General features: G+C 37.2%; 1 protein-coding gene across 1 annotated transcript in view; it reads right to left on the bottom strand.

Annotated features, from left to right (window-relative positions):
• Nucleotides 1–433: 433 nt before the first annotated feature.
• SCEL (sciellin) overlaps nucleotides 434–20,022 on the bottom strand; it is a 204,495-nt gene continuing 184,906 nt past the window's right edge. The window contains exons 30-34 of the mRNA XM_065902111.1: nucleotides 11,476–11,547; nucleotides 9,362–9,436; nucleotides 4,640–4,748; nucleotides 2,427–2,529; nucleotides 434–1,038 (exon numbers count right to left, since the gene is read on the bottom strand). Of these exons, the coding sequence (XP_065758183.1) occupies nucleotides 1,022–1,038; nucleotides 2,427–2,529; nucleotides 4,640–4,748; nucleotides 9,362–9,436; nucleotides 11,476–11,547 (376 nt within the window). The 3' untranslated portion in view covers nucleotides 434–1,021. The remainder of the gene's footprint in view (nucleotides 1,039–2,426; nucleotides 2,530–4,639; nucleotides 4,749–9,361; nucleotides 9,437–11,475; nucleotides 11,548–20,022) is intronic.

The following is a 20,022-nucleotide window of genomic DNA, read 5'->3' as shown; positions in this document are numbered from 1 at the left end:
ATGCCGCACAAGAAGATTCTGTGTAACTGATAGTTCATTTTATTTTTATAAGCCATCTGTAATAAAATGCTATGTAGTAGGAATAGGTTTGGCATGCTAAAGAACATGTCTTTTAGTCCATTGCCATTATTTCTTATAGATCATTTACATATCCAGATTTTGAAAAGAAAGCGTAACAAATTATAATATGTAAGCTACATATACCATATGAATTTTACCCATTACCAATAAATGCATGTCTTTGTATTTATAAAACAGTTCTATAAAACTTATATCTGTAATAAACTAAAGGATGACACCAACATTAAATTGTTTAGATATCCTATCTAGTTCCACATGCTTAACAAACACAGATTAAGGTATGATTCTAAAGATCAAACAAAAACTTGCTTTAGAATCTGAGCGTTTTGGAGCAGAAAGTGACCTCAGAAATTATTTTCTCCATTTCTCCTCATGTTACAGATAATAGCACCAAAATCTGAATAGTTTAAGTGATTTTCTGAGGTCTATACACTATTATACACTAACACCTTTCTGCCAGACTTTATCTTTCTGCCAAAATTTCTATGAACATTTCTTTTGCACACAAGAAAGGTACATATCTTGCTTCCTTGACAGTTTTGTCAAGATGTCAGTAACATCTGTAAATCCAGATCCCTAGGGAAACAAAAAATGAGAAATTGGGAATCCTGGTCTCTAATGGAAACCGTGATGCACAGTCTAATACTGAGCAGAGATGGACCTGGTCAAGGCTTACAATGCTCACTGCCATCAGAAACATCCTTCCTTTGAAGTTGGTAACTAGACCACTTGAATTTTTTATTTCTAAATCTAACCAGATACCAGATGGTTGCCTTTAGGTATGTGACCTTAGTATAAGCAATTATATTATTCATGCAATAGCAGAATTGTTATACAAAGAGTCAGTCATTGGTATAAAGCTTTTTTAGACTACATGTTCTTATAATAAAAATTTTAATTCCTCGATGAATCCTTTCCTCTTGATTTTCATGTGCCAGAATTACTGAATCCACTTGGCTGAAAAATGTAAAGAAAATAAGTTATATATACAAATTCAGTACAAAAATAAGCTTATAACCAAAGTTTTAAAAATAATTATTCATCTGTGTGGGTGGGGGTGGACTAAACAGTTTACTTTTACCATCTACTGCATTCATCACTGTGGCAAGGCTTTCAATCATACTGTGAATATGAAGCACTGATGCCCCGTATTCATATTTATGACACGCTTGAGAGGCATGTCTTGATAACTTCTATGTGCTATAAAAGTGCACATAGACAGGGAGGCACGCACAGAGACATCTGAGTGTTTCGGTAACACGTCTCCTAAGTCCTTTCATGGACTCTTGGGACTGAAAGTTTCAGAGCTGCTAAGATGCATAGAATAGCCCCCTGATTAACACTGATAAGGATCCCCATAAGGCTGCTCAATGGGGAGGAAAAAGGAACATGAGAATGGCTGGGGAAAGCAGAAAATAGAAAGCCAAGTATGAATCTAATTAGCTTTGTTCTTGTCATCGATTCTGCAGCCTGATGGAATGTGGGTGGCTGAATATTTTTCAGAGCATTTTCCAGATGTAGCCTTCAAGCACCTCATTAATATCACACAGTTGTCATTAAATCCCACATTTTGGGTCCCATGTAACAACCGCAGATGTTCCTTTTCCGTTCGCCACCAGCAGGAAACCTTCCCTTTACACGGTGCTGTTGACCAGCTCCCCAGTATTTATCCTGCTCATTCCATCTACTGACTATTGAAGTAAAAACAAAATGTTGATACTGGCTTTAAAAACTAATCAAGCTTCATAGACTTTTATATTGTACTGTGCACATCTTTTAAATCAACTTTTATAACTTTCATGGTAAGCTTATTGAAAATATGAGTTAAAAATGCAGGCCCTTAAAGTTTCTTCTCATATAATTTATGCTAATTAAGTGCCCAAATTATAGTAACATTGATCTTAAGCTTAAAAAAAAAATACTTAGATGCCATGTTTAATATAGAATTGTATACCATTAACTTTAAATTTTCCATTTAAAATTAACACTAAAGGGCATTTAGTATAATAACCAAATTAAATTATAAAAGTATATTCCAGAAATGTAAAAGGTCATTCACAGAAATGCACTTTAATTCTAACAATGAGCTGAGCAAAGAAGATAAATTTTTGTTTGCAAAAAATGGAAAATTTCCTACAATAAATGACTTATGCTTATTTGTATCTATGTCTGGTCTGATATTGGAAGAAAATACAAATTTTGACTGATTAAATGGAATGCTACCATTTTATCTGCAACTGAATTTTTAATATAATTAATAAAATACTTTCCAGTTTTGAAATCTTTCAACAATATCTAAAGTTTATTAATGTTAGTGATAGTTTCTCACAGAGCCCAACACTTACCTACAATTTTAGAGTAGCAAGATTCACAATGTATTGTCTGTCTGTAAATCCAAATACTGTCACCTGCTTGTAGGTTTTCCAAAGGTTTTTTGCATATTTCACACTAAAGGAAAGGTATGTATACAGTTTACATTAGATACAAAATGTAGATTCTTGGTTAACAGAATTTAAAATGAACCTTTTACGTTATTCCGTATCATCCTTCATAGCAACACTCTGATGAAGCCTCAAGAGAACCATGAGAGAAAATAAGAGTATGTTTGTCTGATCCACACACCAATCTTTCTAAACAAATTCTCTCAAAAATCCCTCTACTATGGAGGGGTGCATTTCAGGGCATACCTACTACTGAAGTTTCTACCTAACTCACAATAGAGTAGATAAACATTTTCAAAAATTGGTTTTGCCAAAGACAAGATCATTGTTGGATATTGCAAATAAGAACACTTAGTATATTTATTGTTTGCTTACTAATGGAGAGCTACGCTGTCCAGATACAGTGTCATTGACAAAACAAACTTCTGACTCTGGACACAATTTAGGGGGAAATTTGTTTCAAGCTATGCTGGTTAAAGAGGCAAGAAAGGCTTGACATCCACCTCAAACCCGGGCTTACTGGAGGAAGTCCACTGCCAACTGGCTGGCTTTCAAGTTCATTGACGCAAATTGTCATAGATCAGTTAGACATGTTTAAGCCAGTTCAGGTAATTCTCTATAATTATGGCTATAGAGTAATCTGTCTTTTCTTAGGAGTGTGGGGATATTTTTATTCTCAGTAGTGTTTTATAATTAAATTGACAATAGAAATAAATCATCTAAAATATAACAAATGGAAATTATTCCTGTTGACCAAAGGCAATAATCAGGAGAATTTTCTTCTTTAAAAAGTTTTGTGCATAATAATTTTAAATAAAGAGCTATAGACTAATTTTTGTTCCACTGACTAAATTTGAATAACTTAAAGGAAATTTTCCTGTCCTATAAGAAATAATTATGAAATTTTCATGTCATACTTTATATAGAATTCTATATATGATGGCTTAAATTTGGATTTTGTTGCCTCAAAATGAGGCACTGAATTTTTTATTACTTTGTGTCATTGCCTGAAGCTAATTGAAAGAGAAGCAATCAAGTGTTGAAGTATTGGGCTGGCCAAAAAGTTCATAACATCTTATTGGAAAACCCAAATGGACTTTTTTGGCCAGGCTAATATTACATCTACTTGACTGAATCAGATAATTTGCATCAATCATAGAATCTATCAGCACTAGAAAGGACCCATAGATTCAGGCTGTGGTTCTCAAACTGGCTGCCTTTTAGATCTATCTAAGAAGGCTTTAAAAACACCAATGCCCAGAAACCATCTCTAAGATTCATGATGTAACTGGGGCTGGTCCCAAGCATTTTATTTTTCTCATCATCTCCCTGGACAATTATAATGTTCATCCAGGGTTGAAAACCACTGGTCTAATCAGCTATGTCATTTTACAGATGAAGAAACTTAGGCTAAGCTAATTTAGGTGATTGTCCAAAGTCACATGGCCACATGTAGTGTCAGTTAGAACTCAAACTCAGGTCTTCAGGTTCCTAGTTAAGTGCTCACCTAGTTATACCAATAACTATATTGTTGACCTACCTAATACTTCTGTGAAAAGTAAAAGAAATGGCATATGAAGGCACAAATTGTGAAGCATTCTACTATGTACACTTTATTATTATTATTATTATTATTATTCTACTAAGCCATATTTAATTATAATTAATCATGCTCTCAAAGGCAGACTGAGTTTTAACTACTGTTAAGCCCATCGATCCTAATTTTAGGATGTAAGAAGCCAGTAACTTTCTTCTCAAAAATTTCTTTTCCATTTTGGATTTCATTATATATTTAATGCAATGTATGATTTATGAAAATGCTGCAAAAACTTTTCCAAAGAGAACAAGTGTTTACCTTTTTATAGATTTAAATCTGTAGAATAAGAGTTATCAACGTGTCAGTAATCAACTCTAAGCCTAAAGTCAAGAGAGCAATTACAAATCTTGGAGTTTCAGGCTGAGAACTCAGAGAAATATTTAAACAGTTCATTATTAATGTGCATGACAGTGTTTCTGAAAGTTTTAACTTCATCTCATATATTCCATTAGATAATTATTTTTATTCTAGTCATTATGCAATTTCATGTGAGAGTTAAATACAACAAACATAGGCATACCTTGAAGCAAGTCGAATGGCAGCAAATTTGTAATTCATCTAAAATCATCTTGGTTTCTGTGCCCAGGGGTTTTCTACAGTAGGTGCACATGTCTCTCTCAATGACAGACCTATAGAGATGTAAGCAATTAAAAACAAATTTGTCATCATGCAAAAGACAGATGTATTCCCCATAAAATCATATGGAAATAACATGCTAATTTTATTGATACTTTAGTAAATTGTGTCAAAATCAAGAAAAGTTGAGGACTTACTTATCCTGGTAAAAGACTGGATTCTTCTAGTTATTTCAGAATGATATCAAAGAATTAACATAAAAGACAGTTTCAAATTATTAATTCATTAGCAATCAAAAGTGCATCTGGGCAGGGTAAAGAAGTTCACAGTTTCCTAATTGAACTAGGTCATAAGTACCTCCTTGAAGCTAGAAGAGGGTTTTAAATTATTAATGTACATATATCATAGAAAAATTATGTTTAAGATTAATATAAAAATTTAACTCTCAGACATTCAGTAGTACAAAGATAGAAATCCATTCAAGAATGTGTTGGTAAACTCACAAATGATGGATACCCTGGACTATAGGGTCCAGAATCATCAAAATGCTCCCTTGCTGATTCTCTTGGTGTCATTGCAAGACACAGAATATTAGGGTGACTTTAGGGACAAAAATTCTTTTCTATTTACTTTGGAAAAATAACGTTCAATAATAAATAAGTGATCAGCAAGTTCTAAAGCCCTTGAGTCACATTACAGCCTTAAGAAAGGGCCAATAACTATGTGATTCTTATTCTTTTGGAAGGTCTTAGATAGTCTTAAATAGCACCTTGGGCAGAGTTTGCTAGTCTCAGGGTGTTAGCATAAAAGTCTGAAATTTCCAAAGTACTGGGGTAATGAAATAAAATAGCTAATACTTAGAGTGCTAATACACTTAACATGTGCAGTGCATTTTCCATGCACTTTGCTTATATAAACCTGTCTATTCTTCATAACATCTCTGAGAAGCAGGTAACTCTTATTTTTATCTTTATTGTACACAAGAGGAAGCTGAGGCATGGAAGGGTAAGTCATGCAGCCAGTGAGTGGCAGAGGCAGGATGTGAATGAAGGCAGAGCGGCCACAGGGCCCTGTGCTGCTCTGGGCCTGCCCGTTGACTGGGCTCACCAGATGATAAGGAACTGGTCATGGCCAGAAACCACGATCAATCCTATCATCAGGACCAGGACTCGAAGCAGAGAGGAGGGAAAGTGGACGGGAGGAGGGGGTAAGAGAGGCTTCTCTCTCCACGGACTTCTCCAGACAAGAATCCTGGAGTGGGTAGCCATTCCCTTCTCCGGGGGATCTTCCTGAGGCAGGAATCGAACCCTGGTCTCCCACAGTGCAGGCAGATTCCCTACCGACTGAGCCACTGGGGAAGCCCATACGTATGTCCACACAGGCTTAACTTTCCCCTGTTAGACTGTAAGCTCTGCAAGAGCAGAAAGCAGGCCCTCTCTAGCATCCTTGCATTCCAGAGACACTGAGAGAGGAGCTGGGAATATAAAGAAGAGTGAGAAGGTCTCCTTCAAGGAGAAGCTCTTTCCACTGGGGTAGCCAGGTGACTGGATAATGGCCGTGTATTATGGACGTGTGAAGAGTGAGGAGAACACAGCCAGATGGACAACTCATCTCTGGGGTAAAGGAGGAAAGGCTTGTCAGCGTGAGTGCCAGGTGAGTTAAAGCTTGAAGGTGAAGGAGCTCTCAAGGTGAGCGGGGGACAGGCGTGATGGAAGGGTTCTGAGCGTGCCAAGGTGAGACACGATGAGGGTGGCTGGAGTGGTTGATCTTTAGTCACTCTTCAGCAGGACAAGGTCCTGAAGGCCCATAAATCCTGTGCAGAGGACTTTGGCCTTTATCCTATAAAGTGGCACTGGCCACTTCATTGTGTGTGTGTGTGTGTGTGTGTGTGTGTGTGTGTGTGTGTGTGCGCACGTTGTGTGAGCTTAGACCACAGCACTTTAATGCGTTTTCCAATACAATCATTATTATAAACTTAATATGCAGAAAATGATTTGAAACCACTTAAAGTGACGAAAATACATATAACATGACTTAAAACTCAAATTTATTAAGAATTTAAATTGTGATCATAAATTGAAGCAATGTTTAGTTCCTGGGTACAATTAGGAAGAAAACATACTCAATTTAGTGTTTGTCCTAGTACTGGGTCTCTTAGTAATCAATTTTCATACCCTAATAATTTAATGTGTGTGCATGCTCAGTTGCTCAGTTTTATCTGACTCTTTGTGACCCCATGGACTGTAGCCCGCCAGGCTCATCTGTCCATGGGATTTTTCACACAAGAATACTGAAGTGGGTTGCCATTTCCTTCTCCAGGGGATCTTCTTGATTCAGAGATCAAATCCATGTCTCCTGTATCTCTTGCTTAGGCAGGCAGATATTTTTACCACTGAGCCACCTGGGAATCTCTTATTTTATATATAATAGTATATATATGTCAGTCCCAATCTCCCAATTTATCCCTTCCCTTCCTTATCCCTTGGTAAATTTGTTTTCTACATCTGTGACTTTATCTCTATTTTGTGGATAAGTTCATTTGTACCCTTTCTGATTCCACATATGACAGACACCATAGATTCATCTATGTCTGACTTACTTCACTCAGTTGATAATCTATAGGTACATCCATGTTGCTGCAGGTGGCATTATTTTGTTTTTTTTTTTTTATGACTGCATTAATGATTTGGCTTTAAATGGGATTGACGTGATTAGATAAGAACTGTGGGGAAACAGCTAATTTCTCAAAATAATCAACAGAAAATGTTACCTGACTGACTGGCTTTAATGGAGAATTGACTTTGGCTCTGGTGACTGAAAAAATTTCAAGGACCACTTGGGGAACAGGAGTGAAATCCTTCATACAAAGAGCAATACTTTAGTGAAGGATGTTTTCCTTCACTTAGGCTAACCATTAAAATATGCGCCCACCAAACTCTGAAGTTGCTGATGTCCTTACTAAGATCATACTGGTAGTTGAAGATCTTTTCAGAGTATTTTGAAACATCTAATTCTCTTTGTTTTTTTTTTTTGCTTATCTAGACAGTTATTTGTGCTGCTCAGGTAGTCACATCAAAGAGCTATGACTTAAAGGCAAGACACTCAGAAGACCCTTGGTAATACAAGATCTCACAAAAGTGACCAAAAGAGGATATAATTTTGATGCCTGGTTCATCTATGTTTCCCTCAGCAAATGGGACATAGGTGTTTTTTTTTCCCCTGGAGTCATCTATTGAGTATCTGTGAGGTGCCAAGGACTATGTTCCAAGCTGAGGCTGTGCATAAAAATATGTCCTGACCCTCAGTGAGCCTTGTTTCAGCACCAGCGATAGAGAAACACCATCAACAGAATATCAGACGTTTGCATTACAGCTGGCTTCCAGTGGTTGGGTTGCAACATGAATTATTTATTTGCATTTTCTCTGCTGGAAGTCTGCAGACTTGTGTCACATGAGTGTCACCTATTTGCCCCACTGAGCATTACATGCTAAAAGAGAGTAATCAAGAGCAAAAGCCTGGGGTCAGTTTACTGGCACTAAATTGATGCTCACCCTAACCCTCCCTCCTGGGCACTGAGCCCATGCCTGGAGTGGGTCACAGAAAGTGCATCCACGCAGCTGTTTGTAAGATGAGCTGGCTCTAGAAGACCACAAGAAGAGAGGGCTGAGGACACAATCTAGGGATGCAGGGAAGTCTAGAGGCTAATAATGTGGTGGCAACGGGGACTTCAGGGATCACCTACAGCTGAGACACTCGCCTGGGAGATAGCTGGAAAACACAGAAAGCTCTACTGCAACAAAGTACATAAAAATCAGAGAACGACAGCCAGGAAGCCAAGGAACAAACTCCTGGGTGCAGAGGCGGTTGTACTTCTTCCACTCACACAATCAGCAGTATAACAATCACTCTCAGGAGGGTCATCTCCAAGTTCAATGGACAATAAGAATGCTATATATATACATATATATATATAAAATATATGTAATACTTGTAATACTTTAGTATATATATAGCATATATATATAGATATATAGAGAGATATATAATACTTGTAATACTTTAGCATATAATAGTATATATATTAAATACTTATAATACTTTAGTGTATATATATAGTATATATGTATACTTATAATACTTGTAATACTTTGGTATTACAAGTATTCGGTAATACTTTGGTACAAGATATATAATACTTGTAATACTTTAGTATATAATAGTATATATATAGTATATATATTAAATACTTGTAATATGTTAGTGTATATATATATAGTATATATATATACTTATAATACTTGTAATACTTTGGTATATATATATATATATACTAAAAATATATTAAATATATATTATAAGTAAGTACATATACACATATATAATAAAAGCATATTATTTATAAAAGTAAATACACACATATATATATATCCCACCAGGCTCCTCAGTCCATGGATTTCTCCAGGCAAAAATTCTGGAGTGGGTTACCATGCCCTCCTCCAAGGGATCTTCCTGACTCAGGGATCGAACCTGGATTTCCTGCATGGGCAGGCAGATTCTTTACCGTCTGAGCCACCAGGGAAGTCCAAGGATGCATATGTTCATTAATATACGTGTGGATATGGGTATATATATATACTTGTATGTATGGAAGTACAGATATACTCACCTATCTGAAGTCGAATAAACAGTTTGTATATATTTTCCAGAGACAGTCTCCTGATATCCATCCTTGGGTGATTTGCTAGAAACAAGCACACATGGACATGTGAGAACTGGGCTATTTCCCTGGTGTTGAAGTATTGATATATATTAATACACCTATGTAGGCAAGGAAGACGCACACACACACACACACACACACACACACACACACACTATTGTTATTCTTTGTGATGTTATATGTCAGGACAATGTACTAACTTGTTTTTTTTTAACCTGGAGAAGTATTGATATGCAAGTTACCTCCAAGGTGACCTAAGTCGACATATCCACCAAAATAAAGAATGGGGCAAGGAGATCGCAAGCACAAGTATAAGCAGGAAAAGTGGTCATCGTTTTTCATAAAATTTGTACTTGCACCTCCTTTATTTTTACTAAAAGAAAGGTCTCTGTTGTTCTAACATAAAGAATATACACAAAGCACGACTATACTCAGTGTAAGCAAATATAGACAGACATCATTCACATAGAGGAATACTTTTGAACCTTTAGGGGAAACTTTGGAAGCTTTTATTTTTACATGAAAACATCCAAGAATTGTTTAGAATACAGCAAAAAAATTGTAACTTTTCAAAGTCCTCTTTGTTCCCTTTCTGCTCCAGTTAGTAACTGCCATTCGCTCCTGGAGACAAATGAAGAATGCATTGCACTAACTGGCTGCCTGTAATTGCCTCCCCAGTATGCTTGCTACCTGGGAACATATGAGGACCGGAAGCAATATGTTCCTTTATTTCATACAGTGAGGGGTAACTCCACATGCCTCACCTGGGACTTTTTAATGAGAAATCTCTCTCTCCCTCCAAACAACCTGCAGGCAGTTGCTGTCAGAAAGAGAAACTGCTTTATGGAACACAGAGCCCAGAGTGCTAAGTGAGTTTGTGCATATTGATGCATGACACTTATACAGTCATTCCCATTTTATGGGTCAGAAAATTGAGACTTGAATTGAGGCAGGAAATTGAAGTCAAGTGGCTTTGCTGAGGCCACGTGGTCAGTAAATGACAAACTCAGATTTGATTCTAAATCACTGTCGATTTTAGGGAGAATTGGATTAAGCAGGAAAATCAAGATTGAGGTTGCATTTCACGAGGAAATTTTTTCTTGGGTTTGAAAAATCCTTTTGAGGGGGAAGGTTGCTCAAATCCTGACACGCCTTGAATTTATGGCAGCTCCACCCCCACCCCGTACACTGCTCTCTGGTCTCTTTGAACTGGGTGATGATCAACACGTATACAGCCTATAGTTTATCCATATCTGAATTCCCCACTGTTACCCTATGCCACAATTAGGCTAATTCTTTTTCATAGACTCCTGAAAAACTGAATAACGTGTGAATCCCTGACCTTGGTGGACTTTTCCTCGACATCCATCACATCAGGCAGCAGGGTTTCTAGGCCTGAGCATATTTACTAAAAAGTTATATCCCTTGTTTCAGATTAGAGGTTAGCAATAGAAACATTTAATTAAAGTGTGACTCCAAAATTAGCACAGGAAAAAAAAAAATTAGCACAGAAATACTTGTGTGAATTTATAAGGTTCATTATGGGCATGTATGTTTATTTGACTACTTTCAAATAACTATCCTATGACGTATACATGTGTTATATTAATATATTATTTAGTCTGTCCTATGACTTTGTATGATTATTTGACAACTACTTAAAAATATGACTTCCCTGTAGCTCAGATGGTAAAGAATCTGCCTGCAACACAGGAGATCTGGGTTTGATTCCTGAGTTGAGAAAATCCTCTGGAGAAGGGAATGGTGACCCACTCCAGTATTCTTGCCTGGAGAATCCTGTGGATAGAGGACCCTGGTAGGCTACAGTCCATGGGGTTGCAAAGAGTTGGACACGACTGAGGGACTAACACTGCTGCTACTAATAATGGAAAGATTATAAAGAATTATTAATATATATCTAGAACTCAGTACTCTCTTAAATGGTCTGCTATTTGAAAAAAAAAAAGCATACCTTAAAAAGTGACATTTTTTCTTAGACACAGATTATTTCCAAATTATAAAATATATAAAGCAAAATACTTCAAATAAATTTCCAGTACCTATTCTCCACGTACGTCCTTGTGTACACAACTGTATCCTTTGGTCCTGCATGCCTGGTTTCAGCGTTGGAGCTGCAATACAAACCATTTGACTTTATGTTTAAAGTTTGTTTATAGGATAATCAAATTAACAAGGCAATTATCCAATCCAATGAAAAGATAATGCTCATATACGCTTTCTAAACTATAACCTTTGAAATATAAATGTTAAATTGGTATTAATCCTTTTCTGAAAAATTTATTTATGTTTCCCATTTTGTCTTAACTTCTACTATTTTGGCCTATTTCCAGAATACTACTATGAAAATCGGCCACTCAGCAAGTCTGTTGTAGACTATGATGATTACTTTGAATATTTGTGTACTGTTTTAGTGTCTATTACCCTAATGTCTCATCCAAACTTTCAAATCATTGCTTTCCCCACAAATCTCAGACAAAAAGTGGACCTCAATTAACCAACATGGTAACACGTGATTCAGTGAAACCTTTAATCTACCTAAGGATGTCAATGTCAATGCCACAATCATATTTTTTAAAAAATTACAGACTTTCTAAGGAAAAATCACTCCTACACTTATTCTTAACTGACAACTTGTCAGTGACCAAGATGTTTACTCAACACCTTTGTATAAGCCTATAAAGCCACTGGTTAAAATAAAAAATTTCTGCATTTCAAACAAATATCATATATTAACACATACATATAGAATCTAGAAAGATGATACTGATGAGCTTATTTGCAGGGAAGCAATGGAAACACAGACTTAGAGAACAGACTTACGGACATGGGCAAGGAGGGAGGAAGGAGAGGTGAGGACGAATGGAGAGAGCAGCATGGAAACATATGACTGACATGTATAAAATAGATGTCCCATGGGAATTTGCTGCTATGACTCAGGAAACTCAAACTGGAGCTCTGTAACAACCTAGAGGGTGGGATGGGGAAGCAGATGGGAGGCAGGTTCAAGAGGAAGGGGACACATGTATACCCATGGCTGATTCATGTTGATGTAGGGCAGAAACAAACACAGTTTAGTAAAGCATTGTCCTTCAATTAAAAAGAAATACGTTTAAAATAAGAAAGTTTTATTGGAACACAAAAGATGCATAAAAACAACAACAGCAAAATTTTAAAAAATTTCTGCATTTCAAAGGAAGGATCAGGTTCCGTGTGGATCTTTTCTTAAAAAACAAAAACAAAACAAAAAAAAAAACCAGGAGAAAAAAAGCCAGAAGGAGAATGGTCCTGTCATTTATTCTATAATTGACCACAGTACCTGAGCGTCTTCCTGGCTTCACGAGAATAGGCAGCTGTTCTGGAGGATGGGCTGATTAAAGCCTCAGTGGATCCAGTGACCTGGCCATCTTGCCTGAGAAAGCAAATGCAAATATTTGGCACTTAAAATCAAAGCCACTTAGAGGATTTTTGTTTTATTAAAATTCTGTTCAGACAATATTTTTTTAAACATACAGTAAAGCTGTTTCTGTTTGCCTGGTTTCTGCACATATACACAGAATACATGTACTGTTTTACTCATCCAGAGACACAACTGTCTTCCCATTATGAATAATCTATAGGCACATGTCACATTATCTAACAGTAGGACAGAATACTTTCTTTTTTTTTTTTGTTTTTTTGTTTTTTTGGCAGTGATAGGTCTTAGTTGTAGCATGTGTGATCTAGTTCCCTGATCAGGGATCGAACCTGGGGCCCCTGCATTAGGAATGGGAAGTCTTAGCCACTGGACCACCTGGGAAGCTCACCAGAATACTTTCTTAACCAAGGGCAGGAACCATATGAAACTGGTTGCAGTAACTTTCTCACAGCACCAATGTCATTTTCGAAAAATTTTCATGTACAACATATCTGGGAGTTTATCTATTTAATGAAAATAGGGGTTGCTTTGAGAAATTCCAGTTTCCATTTTAACAGAAAAGCAGTACTTTGAAGATCACTAAAGAACTTTGACCTAGATTTCTGCTAATCTAAAAATGTCACTATGCTCAACAAAGTGTAGGCATATTTGCTTTTTCCCATGAAACAGTGGAAAATTAACATAGGCATAGTGAAAGCTTTAGCTCTTTTTCTTTCCCCATGTTAGAAAACTCTGACAGAGGCAAGACATAAAAATCAAGAGGAGATTTAGATCTTAATCATGATTTATCATTCTTGACTGGCCTGTTCCTGACATTTCCAGGTAGCTTTTAAAGAAGAGAAAAACAATTGCTCACATATTATCATCTCTGGCATGTGGAAAACCATCTTCTAGTTTTAAGACAGATGTTTCAAAAGACACTTGGCAATGAGAAAGTAGAATGAATATTATTAGAAGATTCTCAAATGTGATCATTAGAATATGTCATTTCGGAACAATAGACCTAACTAGGAACTATTTGGAAATATTCAGATCATATAGTAAATAATACAAAACCCAATTTTAGCAAATAGTTTCAAAAGGCAAAGGTTGTCAATGAGTGTGAAATGTGTTTGTACTGCCCTCAGAAAGGTAAAATCAAACATTACCAGTTTGTGAAACCTGCAAGAGGAACGGAAATACTTCCCAAACAGTTCTGATAAGGATTGAATTGTGTCCTGCCAAAAATTCTTATACCGAAGCCCTATACCCCAGTGTGATGTGGAGACAGGGTCTATAAAAAGGAAATAAAGGTTAGGTGAAATCACAAGGGTGGGGCTTTAATCCCATAGGACAGGGTGTCCTTATAAGAAGAGGGAGAGGTACTAGAGCTTGCTCTCTCTCTCTCTGTGGACACACAGAGGAAAGGCCATGTGAGGACATAGTCGGACACAGTCATGTGCAAACCAAGAAGAGAGTTCTCCTCGGAAACCAACTCTGACATTGTCCCTCGTTAATTTGATGTTCTTGCTACATCGTGAAAGAATTCAGAGAAAGGTAAGAAGCAGATTTATTTAGAGAAAAGCACACTATACAGACAGTGTGGGCCATCTCAGAAGGCAAGAAGAGAGAGGCCCAAAATGTGGCGTGGTTAGTTTTTGTGGGCTGGGTAATTCCATAGGCTAATGAATGGGAAGATTATTCCAGTTATTTGGGGGAAGGGGTGGAGATTTCTAGGAACTGGGCCACTGCCCACTTTTTGACCCTTTATGGCTGGCCTCAGAACTGTTATGACACTGGTGGGTGTGTCATTGAGCATATGCCAATGTATTACAATGAGCATGCAATGAGGCTCAAGGTCTAGCGGGAGTTGAATCTGCAGCCATCTCGGACCTAGTTGGTTTCAACCAGTTTTTTCATGTCCTGTGGCCATGTCATTCTTTTTAAGGTTGTACCCTGCGCCCTTCTTCCTGTTTCAACAGTATCTTGATCTAGAGTTTTAGTCTCCAAAAGAGTGAGAAAATAAATTCTGTCTTTTAACACTTGGTGTGTGGTATTTTGTTATGGCAGCCTGAGCAGACTAACACAAGCAGCATTTCCTAATGGTGTTTATGATAAGACTAATGATAATACTTTATAATTGTCAATAAAAATCAGATGCTAGTAAACAAATTTGGAATGTGGAACAGCAAATTCTTTCTGGGATTGGTTTCTCTTGCAATTTGGGAGGATAATACACTTTTTAAAAAAGAAATCTTTTATTTTGGATAATCTTAAGTGTATAGAATAATTGCAATGATAGTTCAGAGAATTCCAGTATACTCTTCACCCAGCATGTCTTAATTCTAACATCTCACACAACCACGATCTGTTTGTCAAAACTAAATAATTAGCGTTGGTACAATGTCATTAGCAAAACTACAGACTTTTTTCTATTTTACCAGTTTTTTCACTGATGTCCTCTCTCAATTTCAGATCCAAATCAGGATACTACTTCCACATAATCACCATGTCTTAGGGTCTGTGATAGTTGATAAGCCTTTCTTTGTTTTTCATGAGATGGTGATAGATCTTACAAGGAAATTACACTTTGATGCCAGTAAATAGTAACACTAATTTTTAAAATTATTTAGAATCATAGAAATAGTTAGAGAAACAATTCTTTGGAAACCAATTAAATAATCTGTAGTGCTAAGGATTACTCTCCAAAATATATAAGCAGCTCATACAGTTCAATATGAGAAAAACAAACAACCCAATAAAAAAATGGGCAGAAAACCTAAACAGACATTTCTCCAAAGGCATACAAATTTCCAATAAACATAAGAAAAGATGCTCAATATTGCTCATTATTAGGGAAATGCAAATCAAAACTACAATGAGGTACAACCTCACACCATTCAGAATGACCATCATCCAAAAATCTACAAAAATAAACATTGGAGAAGTTATGGAGAAAAGGGAACCCTCCTGCACTGTTAGTGGGAATGTAAACTGATACAGCCATTATGGAAAACAATATGGAGATTCCTTAAAAGACTACGGAAGATCTACCATATGACAGAACAATCCCACTATTTGGCATATACCCTGAGAAAACCACAATTTTAAAAGACACGTGTAACCTAGTGTTCATTGCAGCAATATGTACAATAGCCAGGACATGGAAGCAACCTAGATGCCCATTGACAGATGAATGGTTAAAGAAGATGTGCTACACATATGTGATGGAATATTACTCAGTCATAAAAAGGAATGGATTTGAGTCAGTTGTAGTGAGGCGGATGAACCTAGAACCTGTTATACAGAGTGAAGTTAGTCAGAAAGAGAAAAACAAGTATTGGAATATATATATGGAATTTGGAAAAATGGTACTGATGAACCTAGTAGAGAACAGAGTTGTGGACACAGTGGGGAAAGGTGAGGGTGGGATGAATTGAGAAACCAGCATTGATATATATATATACAATATCATGTGTAAAATAGATAGCTAGTAGGAAGTTGCTATATAACACAGGGAGCCCAGCCTGGTGCTGTGTGATGACCTAGAGGAGAGGGATGGGGGGAGGGGAAGGAGGTTCAAGAGGGAGAAAATAATATATATATTATATATATATATAATTAGGACTGATTCACCTTGTTGTACAACAGAAACCAACACAACATTGTAAAGCAGTTTTTCACCAATTAAAAAATTAAATTAGATTTTACTGGGTCCCACATCAGATATTGACTTAATTGGTGTGGTGTAGGGCTTCCCAGGTGGCGCTAGTGGTAAAGAACTGCCAATGCAGAAGACATAAGAGACCTGGGTTCAGTCCCTGGGTCAGGAAGATCCCCTGGAGGAGGGCATGGCAACCTACTCCAGTATTCTTGCCTGGAGAATCCCATGGACAGAGGGGAGCCTGGGGGGCTACAGTCCATAGTGTTGCAAAGAGTCAGACACCACTGGGGCAACTTAGCAGGCACATGACTTGAGCACTTGGATTCTTTTAAATCTCTTCAGTGAGTCTCACATGTAAGACAAGGTTGAGAACCACTGCCTTAGAGGCAGTGTGACATTTTATCCAAAGGAGCACTGGTTTTTAAAATGTAGTCCTTGGATCAGCAGGTGATTTTGATGCAACTAAAATTTGGGAACCATTGAAAGGAGAACTCTCCACCAAAGTGTTCCTCCTAGATGCCTTGAATAACGTTCATAAAAAAGAGCTTAAAGCTCACAGTGTTTTTTGCTGGATAGCTTTATTATTATCCTTCACTGAAATAAATTGCTGAATCGTAACTTAGAATCAACGGTCACAGTTTCATCTCTAAATTAAATAGCTTCATAAACTATAAACTAAATATCGTGTTGGAACTTACAAAATTCCAAATGGAATTTCACTTGAGAAAATGTTTTCTGCAGTGGAAGTTTACCTTGAAAATTTAGCTATCTAAAATTTTATACACAGACATTTGATGTGAGAACATCAAATGGTACTCCTGATTTAAGAAAACTGATAGTTCCTCAAATGGAGTTACTATAGGATCCAATAATTCCACTCCCTAAGTATATACCCTCCCTAAGTCCATCCTAGAGGAAATCAGTTCTGAATGTTCATTGGAAGGACTGATATTGATGCTGAAACTCCAATACTTTGGCCACCTGATGCGAAGAACTGACTCATTTGAAAAGACCCCGATCCTGGGAATGATTGAAGGTGGGAGGAGAAGGGGATGACAAAGGATGAGATGGCTGGATGGCATCACTGACTCAATGGACATGAGTCTGAGTAAACTCTGGGAATTAGTGTTGAACAGGGAGGCCTGGCGTGCTGCAGTCCATGGGGTCACAAAGAGTCAGACACGACTGAGCGACTGAACTGAACTGAACTGAACTGAAGTATATACCCTAGCAAGAGAAATGAAAAACCTCTACACAAAACTTTTATATGAATGCTGGTTACAGCATTGTTCATAATAGTGAATTACAATCTGATAGTGGAAACAACACAAATGCCCATCAGCTGATGAATAGATAAAATTCTGTCTCTTCACATAATGGAATATGTGAAATTTGGCAATAAAAAGAAATACTGAGACATGTTACAACATTGGTAAATTTTGAAAACATTATGCCAAGTGAAAATAGTCAGTCACAAAGGACCACATATTTTACGATTCCATTTATATGAAATGTTCAGAATCAGAAATTGAAAAAGACAGAAAGTAGCTTAGTAGCTGTCCAGAGCTAAGGGCTGGGGGAAAATGATGCATGACTGCTAATGGGCATGGTGTTTCTTTCTGAGGTGATGAAAATGTTCTAAAAGTGATAGTGGTGATGGTCTACAACTCTGAATATGATTAATCAGATTGCATATATATTTGTGGATATCCAGTTACTATACAGAGTAAATATATTCATAAAATAAAACAAGTCTCAATTTAACAGATTTATTTAGATTTTCATTGTCCTATCTGACTTAACTTTGGCAGCATGACTTCAATTTCTTTTTCTTTTTTTAAATTAATTCTCCTTGGGGTATAGTTGCTTTACAACGTTGTGTTAGTTCACTGCACAGCAAAGTGAATCCACTATACATGTACATATTCCCCTCTTTTTTTGATTTCCTTCCCACTTAGGTCAACACAAAGCCCTGAGTATAGTTTCCTGAGCTATACACTGCAAGGGTACTTAGTCACTCAGTCATATCCAACTTTTGGGATACCATGGACTGTAGCCCACCAGGTTTCTCTGTCCAGGGGATTCTCCAGGCAAGAATACTGGAGTGGGTTGCCATTTCCTTCTCCACTGCTATACTGTAGGTTCTCTTTAGTCATCTATTTCACACATAGTAGTGTATACGGAAAAACAGACTTGTTTCAAGTTGGGAAAGGAGTACGTCAAGGCTGTATTTTGTCACCCTGCTTATTTAACTTATATGCAAAAGTACATCATGAGAAATGCTGGACTGGATGAAGCACAAGCTGAAAGATTTCTGGGAGAAATATCAATAACCTCAGATATGCAGATGACACCACACTTATGGCAGAAAGTGAAAAAGAACTAAAGAGCCTCTTGATGAAAGTGAAAGAGGAGAGTGAAAGAGTTGGCTTAAAGCTCAACATTCAGAAAACTAGGATCATGGCATCTGGTCCCATCACTTCATGGCAAATAGATAGGGAAGCAATGGAAACAGTGAAAGACTTTATTTTGGGGGGGCTGCAAAATCACTGCAGATGGTGACTGCAGCTGTGAAATTAAAAGACATTTGCTCCTTGGATGAAAAGTTATGACCAACCTAGACAGCATATTCAAAAGCAGAGACATTACTTTACCAACAAAGGTCCATCTAGTCAGAGCTATAGTTTTTCCAGAAGTCATGTATGGATGTGAGAGTTGGACTGTAAAGAAGGCTGCGTGCCAAAGAATTGATGCTTTTGAACTGTGGTGTTGGAGAAGACTCTTGAGAGTCCCTTGAACTGCAAGGAGGTCCAACCAGTCAATCCTAAAGGAAATCAGTCCTGAATATTCATTGGAAGGGCTGAAATTGAAACTGAAGCTCCAGTACTTTGGCCACCTGATGTGAAGAACGGACTCATTTGAAAAGACCCCGATGCTGGGAATGATTGAAGGTGGAAGGAGAAGGGGACAACAGAGGATGAGATGATTGGATAGCATCACTGACTCAATGGACATGAGTTTGAGTAAGCTCTGGGAGTTGGTGATGGGCAGGGAGGCCTGGCATGCTGCAGTCCATGGGGTCACAAAGAGTCAGACACGACTGAGCAACTGAACTGAACTGAGTGTATATATGTCAATCCCAATCACTCAATACATCCCACCTCCCCTTCACCCCTTGGTAGCCATATGCTTGTCTGTTCTCTACATCTGTGTCTCTGTTTCTGCTCTGCAAATAAGTTCATCTGTATCATTTTTCTAGATTCTACATATAAGTGATACACAATATTTGCTTTTCTCTTTCTTCCTTCACTCTGTGTGACATTCATGTCTCTGCAAATGGCACAGTTTCATTCCTTTTTATGGCTGAGTGGCAACGTGACTTTAAATAGCATAAAATAATTTCAACTGATAAACACCCAAGTCACTGAAAACTTTATAAATCTCTTTTGCATGAAGAACAAAAGTTTACTAAGAGCTTATGCTGTGCAGTACTCAGTTGTTCAGTTGTGTCCAAGTCTTTGTGACCCT

Source organism: Muntiacus reevesi, chromosome 11 (genome assembly GCF_963930625.1).
Source record: "Muntiacus reevesi chromosome 11, mMunRee1.1, whole genome shotgun sequence".
Classification (NCBI taxonomy): domain Eukaryota; kingdom Metazoa; phylum Chordata; class Mammalia; order Artiodactyla; family Cervidae; genus Muntiacus; species Muntiacus reevesi.
This window is presented reverse-complemented; position numbering and strand designations above follow the sequence as displayed.